Raw genomic sequence first — 10,258 nt, forward strand, 5'->3', positions numbered from 1 at the left:
GGATGAATGTTAAGTTCCTTTATTGCTTTCTGGTTAAAAGCATATCATCAATTCAATTCCTTGTAAATCTTCTAAGAGGGAGTTGTCCCTCTCAATTCAGAGGAAGATTATCACTTCAATGATAATCTATCGAACTGTTAGTACTTTTTGTTCTTCATTCTGGGCATTTTGAGTTTATTTGTATAGTTATCTTCGAAGGACAAATCTGTTCACTAACAACTTGATACCATAATTATGATGTAATAGAATATTTTAAGGCAATGTGGTAACTAAGGTGAAATCAAATAATACAATTTGGTCAAAGACAATGAAGAGGTGTAATTCAGGATATAAATGTTGTTTTATTTTCTCATAGCTCTATTGATATCCATGTTTTGGTTTTTATTAAAGCATGTATTTGTAATAATGTGATGCTTCAGAGTCAAGTGCAAGCCAACAAGGTTGCACTTGAGGTGGTCCACTTGCAAGTTCTTTTGGATCATTAGGGAAATGCCCCTTGTATGGTTGCACATGTGCCTTCACACCCTTTTGCCTCTCGTGATCGCTCTTCACCCTGTGACCGGCAACGCAACCACAACTCCTCTTCTTGTTGTTCATAGCCTCTGTGGGCCTAGATTCCTTTCCGTCAATCCAACAGTTGTAGAGACTTCATTAGGTGTTGTTTAGTCTCTCCGCCACATGGTGGCTCTGCCTCCAAGTGAGGCACAGGGGGAGCTGACTTTTTTGCTAGTGGTGGTTTTGGCTTGGCGAATAACAACAATGATAATATATGGCCCAACTCGTCCAAAGGGTTCTTGTGGTCGGCCCCGACTATCTCCCCAATTAGGAAGGAGAAGGAGAATGAAGAGACGACAATTGAAGAAGGGTGATCCCTCTTGAATGACAACCTTGACCATGTTGATGTATAGGTCCCAAGGACAATCGTGATCCCCCTCCACCTCCTGAGCTACCATTGCCTTAGCTACTTAGCGATTTGTTTTATGTTGTTTATGCTTTCAGACATTGCCTTCTGATTTTTTTTTATGTTTAATGCTTTGTCCTAGCGCTACCTATCTGACTACTAAAGGATGATCCTGTATCCCCTTTTTTTTTTTGGTGAATAATGTACTTTTATTTAAATATTGATAAAAATGCCTATTCAAAAAACAAAACAAAAAACACGAAGTTACTAATTATTACATTTAAAATATTTTAATCAATAAGGACCCACCACATTATAGGAAAGGGCATAGGTATGCAATTTACAAGTAGTCTCTGCAAAGCCTCCAACGAACCAAAAAAAGCTATTAAAAAATTTGACGCAACATGTCCAACGAAGCTTCCCTTGGATTACGATTTTACATTCTTCATTGCATTTGGGCTCTTTCCCTTCAGGTTCTTTGCTCTTTCCCTTCAGGTTCCTTGTAGATAATATGAAACCTATCCAAAAAATAAAATTCCGACTATGTTAATATTCACATTCTTATGTTCTGCGCTGTTTCCTTTCCTTTGGACACGGACATTCTTATCTTCTGACTGTTTCCTTTCACTTTCTGCTCCGCTTCCTTTTCCCTTTAACAATGTCGTGAGATGTTTGTCTTACCCTGATGCTGCTCGCTTGCTTCCTCGATTCACACCCATACTCTATAAAAATTCATTCCGTAATGAAATTCAAACAGGCTTCCCATTGGAACTAATCAACTATTAGATTGCTGCTTATGGATTCAGAATCATCCTCTCCACTGTAAGTATGAGAGCTTGTAAATTTCCATTAGGGTATGATTTTATAATTCGACTTATTATTTCTGTTTTCATTGTTTAAGCGATTAGTGAACCCAATAATGTTAATCTCATTTACAGCAAGTTTGGATGGCTTCACTAGAAATTTAGCCAAATATTTGGTTGAAATTTGAGCCCTTTTTATGAATTTTTAAGTCTGAATTTCTGTTGTACCCATATGGTTATAATTTGTGGAATCGTTGTTTCAGGTTCTCTGTCGGCCAAGAGCTTTCGACATTTCTTGCGTCCTCTGGATTCCTGCACAAAGCTTGGGAAGAAATACACAGTGCTTCTGTAGATAATGTAGATACTTTTGTTCTGAAAGAGTATGAAGGTGTGATATATGTGGTATTTTTTTCCCTGTGCATAGAGGATTTCATTGTTAAAGATAGCAAATATGGAGAGTGCCAGATACAGAACGAGAACAGGGTCTTCTCTCCCTGCCTCAAGGGCAACGATGATCAGCCTGCCCTTGTTCACAAAGGAGCTCTCAGGCGATTCCTGTATATTCTGGAAAATTCAGATTTCAAAGACAAGGTAAACAGTTCGATAAAACCCTTTAATTGTACGGAGGGTGTTTCTTTTCTGAAGGATTCAGGGTATTTATGCTTCTGGGGTTAGTGGACGATGCTCATGGTGGCCTTAAGTGATGTTATTGGTAATTTTGTTTAGTTTATTTTACTTGTTTGAAAACAGATCCATTAACCTGATTTATCTTTCACTGTCTGGACACTGTGAGTGGCATCTGTGTGTTAACATTTCTAAAATACAATTGACATACCCACCTGCAATTTTGAGTGTATACCATTTTCTTTGCAGTTGATGTGTTTGATTTATGGGATATCTGAATGTGCACAGAACACCCACATGTTCTTATACTCTGCCTATATATATTAGCCTGCTTCACACAGAGTCGTGTATGGTATATCCTTGTTTTTCCTTGATAAATTAAAATCAAGTTAAAAATCACTTTAATATACCTTGCTAATTAGTCTAGAATTAGGTGATACCATAGGAATTATCCACATTTATTGACTATCCTCAATAAAATTTCTATCCAGAAAGTATTTGCATCATCCTTAATAAAAACTAGAGCCCTTGAAGAAGTTCCTGACAATGTTTATCATTCTTGATTTATGGAAATCTGAATGATCAGACAACACCCAGAGGTTCTTCTATTCTGCTAATATATGTTAGGCCTGCTTTGCACAGTGTTATGCATGACTTATCCTTTCTCTTCTTCTTGATAAATAAAGATGCGTGCTGAAAACCTTTTTGATATATCTTGTTAATTAGTCTACAATTAGCTCAAAACACAGGAACTATCCAAATTTATTGACTATCCTTAATAGAACTTTCTATCTACAAACTATTGACATCAGCCTTACTGAAAATTAGAGCCCCTGAAGAAGTAACAGATAACGCTGATCATTCTTGATTATTGGAAATCTGAATGATCAAAGACAACACCCAAAGGTTCTTCTGTTCTGCTTATATATATTAGGCCTGCTAGGGTTATGTATGGCATATCCTATGTTTTTTTTCTTGATAAATAAAGATACATGTTAAAAACCTTTTTGATATATCTTGTTAATTAGTCTGCAATTAGCTGAAAAAACAAACATTGCCAAATATATTGACTGTCCTTAATAAACCTTCTATCTAGAAACTATAGACATTATCCTTGATGAAAATTAGGGTCCTTGAAGAAGTTCCAGACAACGCTTATTTTCATTTCTTTACCACTAAGCTTTCTGTTAATTAGGAACTGAGGCTCCTTCCATGATATTAAATGCAGAAGCCCAAGAAGCAGCACCTTGTTATCCCTAAAACCGTAATGATAAAAACTTGTGATATATGTCATGTTACTCCAAATTTTATGCAAAGTTCCATGACTATGAATGCTAATAATTTGCATCATCCATACATATTATATTGGTTAATTTTGGGAGTTTTATTTGCCATGCTAAGAACTTTTGTAATTACGAGTTTTCTACCTTAAAAAAAGCAATTTCACCTAGCAAATGGAAAACATGAATTCAATATCAAGGTATAGGAAAATATTTTGTTCACTAAATACAACTGGAGGTGGAAATCAATCTTTAAAGGGAACCTATATGGTATCTATTTTGGTTCAAGGGAGATCAAGTTCTAAGATTTAATGTAACCCAGATTATTTGTCTGTCTCATCAGATGCAGAGTTTTACTAAGCTAAGAAGAGAACAATCCATTGTGTTTACGGGTCATTCCATGGGAGCTGCAGTAGCAACCTTGGCAACAATCTGGTTTCTAGAAAAAAGGGTGAGACAAATCTCACCATTTTGCATTACATTTGGTTCTCCTTTGGTGGGAGATGTTAGACTTGAGGAAGCAATTGGCCGTGAGAACTGGTCAGGAAAATTTTGTCATGTTGTCGCCAAGTATGATATTGTTCCTCGAATGCTCCTTGCACCACTTGAATCAATTTCTGAGCCTTTAAGTGCAATTTTACCTTACTATGGGAGCTTAATGGGAAAAGCCTCCATGCCTGTATCACATCCTTCCATTCAAGAAGCTTGCAAGGCTCTGCTTAACAATGTTTTGCAGTACACGTCTACAATAGCAAACAATTATGTAGGAGAATCTGATCTTCTGAGTCCTTATAGACCCTTTGGTACTTATATGTTCTGTTCAAAGCATGGTGCAGTTTGTATTGAGGACAGTGAAGCTGTCTTGAAGATGCTTCATTTTACTATGCAAAGCAAAGAAGGAATGTCTTTTGATGAACTTGTAGGTGCCTGTATTTCAGAGCATATTGATTATGGTAACTTGTTGGAACTTGTCACTGCACACTTATTTAACACAATCAGGAGTGCAAATCCCATCACAAAATCCTCCCTTGAGATGGCGATAGCACTACAATTGGAAGCAATGGGTATTGGGGCTCAGGTAATCTCATTATTTCCACTCTTTTTTGTATATATTACTCATGTGAACAGTGAAACAGACTTCAAAAAGTAATTGTTCAATATATCAATCACTGTTCCACGGGGATGCGTCCTCCCCCAAAAATCCTCATGTCCCTTGTACAGGAATGTTTGCGAGATTTGGGAACTTGGGGGAAATGCCCCTCCATGACACCACCATCTCTGCCACCTCCATTGAGGATGCCGCCAGGTCGCTTGCTATACGGCACATGCCATTACATACCGATCGCAACCTTTCACTTTGTGAAAGTTACTTTGCCTTTCATGGGGCACTTGCAGAGATGTATTGCAGATTTTGCCTTGAAGATTTCAATTCACCCAAATTTTAATATCATTGCTGCCCCCCAAATGCCTTTTAATATCATTGCTGCCCCCCAAATGCCTCTCTACCGCTGTCCCCTTGCCATCCCCAAATTTAGGCCCTTGGTCCCCTGTCTACCTTCCCTCCAAGCCATTCTTCCGAATGTGGGATCCTCATAATTGTGGGCTACCATCAATCTCACCAGTTCAAAATTAAAACGAGGCCACCACATTGCATTTCTGGTAACACAGCTTGAGTTAAGGATATATCTTCACCATCTCCAGTGACCTGGCATACTTGTAGACTTATAGTTATAGTTGTTCTCATTGCCTTATTTGGCAACTTTTGCTAACTGCTCAGTCGTACACACTATTTCAGTTTGAGTTTATCTTCTTTGTCTGGACACTGAAATTGATGGCTTATGATTTTTAAGCAGGTTGATCATGCATTCCTTGCCCTCAGAAAAGCTGGAGAGATGAAAAACAAGCATGACATTAAGATTGAGGAACTAAATGACATGTTAAGAAAAAACCAAAAATCTATGGCAGGACTGGAGTGGTATAAAGGGCGTTGTAAGGACAAAGGCATTGGCTATTATGATTCAGGAAAACAGCAAATTGACAAAAAGGATTTTAAAGCAAATTTGTATAGGAAATCTGTGGGATCATTCTGGGATGACATTGTTAAAATGGTAGAGAACAATGAACTTCCCAGTGACTTTAAATTCCAAAATAAATGGATCAATGCTGGCACTACCTACAGAAGACTTGTGGAGCCTCTGGACATTGCATACTTCTATCGAAAACACAAAGGTAATGAAAGCTATCTTTCACAAGGAGGCAGACCCCATCGTTACATTGTTTTGGAGAAATGGATGGAAGAAAAAGACAGAACTCGCATTGCTAGAGACAACAAACCTCGCACAAAGTTTGCATCTTTAACTCAGGATTCCTGTTTTTGGGCCCATCTGGAAGAGGCTTCTAAAACCCTAACAAATCTCCAACAAGACCAAGACCAACATCAAGTCATGAATACCCAATTGAAAGAAAGCCTTCAAGAGTTTGAGGGTCGTGTGTGGAGCATGATCGAAGATCGGAGCATTTCTGCTGAGGTTTTTTTGGAGCAGAGTAGCTTCATGACATGGTGGAAACAGTACAGCCAGTTTCAACTTCAATCCCCAGAGTGGAAATCAAGCTCTTCTTTGCTTAAGTTTATGGAAGATGAAAAATGGAAGTTGGAAATTTAGAATTACATTTTTTCCAACTCTAGTTATTCATAGGCGTAACTCTACAATGTCTCCATCATCTTCTCCAATCACAAATAATAACTTTCCTTTTTCTGTATGTTGTTGTTTTCTTCCTTATCCAATTACAAATAACAACTTCCCTTTCACTTTCATTGTGGACTGTGTTTAAATATAAGATTGTTAGTTTTCTTCCTTATCCAATAAAAAATGACAACTGAATGTTTTTTTTTTATTTTTATTATTTTGTTAATTGTTTAAAAGACAGATTTTTATTTTATTTTTATAAAAATTAGTCTGCACCTTCGCCATTTTTTAAGATAAAGAATAAATGACTGATCTTTATCTGCTTTAATTTTATATTTTAAATTTGATATTTGTTGTCTGTTATTAATTTTCTATGTTCGTTCCAAGCTTATCCCGAGGAATGGATGCAGCAAGGAAAACCACTAGCAATAGTTGACAATCTTTTCCTATTTGGTGACCTACTCTTATAGAGAGATGCACAATGTTTGAAAAAGTTTGCCTACCAAACAATATGTATACTTTAATTAGCTGATAGGCAATTATATGGGAGAAACTCCCATCGGATTCTCTTCATGTCGGATGTCGGTTTATTTTCTGTTCTTTTTTGGCTGTCGTTTTAGGGGAAGAGCACCAATAGATAACATAGTTCCAATAACCATCATCTTATTATCATATTGACCCCCCAATAGCCATCATAGTGAAAACACCATTAATAAATTTGTTTTGTACCAATAGCCAATCATTTTTTGTAATTAATTGGCCCATTTGTGCACAACTATTCGAACATTTGTCCCATTTGTGCACCACTATTGGAACATTTTTGCACCACTATTGGGACATTTGTCAACAAGTGCTAGCGATTTTGAGTTCACCGTTAGTGAAACATCTTTAGTTAGGTATCAGGGGACACTTTGAAATGTGTACTTTTTGACCTTTGTGTGGATAATTGATTACACAGTGTGCATGGTTACTACCCAAAAGCCAGATCAATACCTATAAGCAGTTAAGTCACATACGAAGACAACTAAAAAAATAAAATCAAAATCCGATGTATCGTTTAAGATCTGTGGGTGTGCAAAAAATAAAATCAAAATTTGATGTACCGTTTAAGATTTGTGGATGCACGAAATTAGCTATAACAACTAGGGGAAAGGACCCAGTAGTTGAGCGCATTCCAAATCTTGTGATAGAAGTTGTTGATTTAATACCTCAATATCTCTTGATTTAATGTCCAACCTTTGTATAACATTGCACCAATAGTTGTATGAGAAGTACTAATAATTGAATGAAATATACCATTTGTTATGAAAAGTAACCAATCATGTGATGCCACATCAGCTGCACAAGTATTGGGACCCTTTTGCCCACCTATTGGCCTCACTTTTTTTTTGGGTTGTTTTGGACACCTTGGCAAAAAACATGCTGATGTGGCATCATATTTGATGATGTGGTCCTGAAACTTTAGTTATAAGCAAGGGACTTTTCAAGTAAGCTGCTGTGAAAAAATCAGAGTGATTTGAAATTTCCACGTAAGATTTTGAGAAGCGCAAAATTAGGGTGCATAACAATTGAATCCTTTCCCCTAGTGATGCTCTTTCCCTAATTTTTGTGGGTCATTCGTTTGCATTGTCAATATTTTAGTTTGTTATGGCAAGAAAAACGGCAATACGTCTATTTGCTCGCTTTAATAAGTACGAAAAAGCACTCTCTGCATTTGAGAAGCACGAAATTAGGGTGCACAACAAGTGAATCCTTTCCCCTAGTGATGCTCTTTCCCTAATTTTTGTGGGTCATTCGTTTGCATTGTCAATATTTTAGTTTGTTACGGCAAGAAAAACGGCAATACATCTATTTGCTCGCTTTAATGAGTACGAAAAAGCACTCTTTGCATTTGAACATCTCGAAAAAAGAAAACTTTTAGAGTTGAGAATCCATTTGTGGGCCCACCTAAATCCATACACTTGTGTTGTGATATTGTTTTCCCTAAGAATAAAAAATAATGGGAGTTTAAAATTAACGATGATAGTACGGAATTTTCCTAAATGGTAACTTTGAATAAGAAATCTATCTAGATTATTTTGCATACGGTAAAAAGAAGATTAAAGATTATTTCATAAATGTTAAACAAGAGTGAAAAATTAAAAATTATTAAAGTTAACATTACAAATTATAATTAATGATTATTAATGTTAACAATAGTGTGAGAAGGATTTAGTTTGTAAAGTTGATAAGTATTAAATAATAGAGTATAGAGAATTAATTTTCTTTTTGGAATCTATTTGATTCTTATGTTAACATTACACCTTTTATTCATAATTTTCATTGTTGGCATATGCATATATACATAATTTAAGTTTAATATATAATATTTATATTAATTAAATTAAATTGTAAACTATTTGTATTTTATTTTGTTTAATTTAATTTGAATTTTATTTCTCTTGAATATAAACATCAACATAGATTTTCTTAACATAGTTTTATACAATAAGATGAAATTTCAAGTACACATCAATAAATATATATGTGAAGAATAGAACAAGACATGGTAGAAAATAGATGAGATATGACTTCATAGGAAATCAAAATACAATGGCATTTTGACAACATGTTTAACTAATGTTAGTATGTTTGCAATCCATGAGATATTTACTATTGATATTTTAGAATTTAACTGTGTGAATTTTTTTTGCATCAATGTGTTGAAACACAGTCCATGATCCATCCTAATGATGTTAGAAAAATTCCCGTAGTGAAATAAACATATTTAACCTATGGAAATGCATTCTTGACCCTCAAACTCTTATCCTTATCCCTAATGACATTTTAGGTATAGTGGGGTGGCAAACAAAATCTTTTGGTCAGACCTAAAAAATTTCAATTTTTTTTGGAAACACAATATAGAAATAGGAAATATTGTGGAATATTTTCTTATTTTTAATTTTTATTATAACCATATTTTGTAATATTTTTTCATTATATATATATCGGTAAAAGGTCAAGGTCATAATTTTATTAATTTTTGAAACCTAATACAACCCGACTCACTAGGGGCAATGGTAGGAAAGAGTTGGGTGGAGAAAACCTTCGGTCTTGCCCCATAATAGAATATGCAATCAGTTATTTCTTTACAATTTCGAGGAATATACATTCCTCAAGCCAAGCAATATTTGGCTAATTAGTTACAATACAAATCATATGTCTGTATACAAGGTATTGCCATAAATTTGAGTTTATGAAGTAGCAGGATGCATAGCTCCTATCCGTTTATCCCCAATAAGGCATTTTGTTGTTCTTTGCTTTATCCTTCCCATGGAAACTAAAGTCTTGAATTTCGAGTTCATAGTATCAATAGTTTGTGATAGATGTGATCCCCTACACTTCTGAAGCCAAAAAATAAAACGACTTCCAAACTTCTAGATCGGTTGGTAGTCATCAAATAAAACCATGCAAATAATCTAACTTCATAGAGTATTCCAAATAATCAGAAAGCTAAGAGGTGCCCTGACAAGCTATCTAAAATGATCTTGTCATCTGTAGCCTTGTAAGATCCTATAATGCTGAAAAATTCACAGCTCAACAGTAGGGGTTAGGTGAAATAGATATCATTATGCACCCTATCCATATCATCTGCTATCCTTACTCAAGTTGAAATAAATTTTCAATCATCCGAACTGAAATTTAAACCATCTTGAAAATAACAAGTCATGTTTAGCCATCTATAATATGAAATTTAATCCAACCTTGATATGTTAACACTTATACTCAAGACAGATGGGCCAATTATGACATACTAAGATAGCCATAATAAGATGCCCATCCTTATCAAGCATAAATCTCATTAGAGATAAGCAATAACTTACTGAAATCAGAGTAAAACTACCAACAAATAAATCTAGAATGCCAGAGAAATAATAATATAACTTGAGAAGGAATTAATCATCTACCCTTTACTAGTGCATA

General features: G+C 35.3%; 1 protein-coding gene across 1 annotated transcript; it reads left to right on the top strand.

Moving 5' to 3' along the window:
* The first annotated feature begins 1,316 nt into the window (after positions 1 to 1,316).
* LOC131075161 (lipase-like PAD4) lies at positions 1,317 to 6,423 on the top strand. The gene is made up of 4 exons (XM_058011988.2): positions 1,317 to 1,723; positions 1,968 to 2,295; positions 3,952 to 4,686; positions 5,462 to 6,423. Exons 1-4 carry the CDS (start codon positions 1,698 to 1,700, stop codon positions 6,269 to 6,271), a joined length of 1,899 nt encoding a protein of 632 aa, XP_057867971.2. The 5' UTR covers positions 1,317 to 1,697; the 3' UTR covers positions 6,272 to 6,423.
* The last annotated feature ends 3,835 nt before the right edge of the window (positions 6,424 to 10,258 follow it).

Source organism: Cryptomeria japonica, chromosome 5, assembly GCF_030272615.1.
Source record: "Cryptomeria japonica chromosome 5, Sugi_1.0, whole genome shotgun sequence".
NCBI classification, from domain to species: domain Eukaryota; kingdom Viridiplantae; phylum Streptophyta; class Pinopsida; order Cupressales; family Cupressaceae; genus Cryptomeria; species Cryptomeria japonica.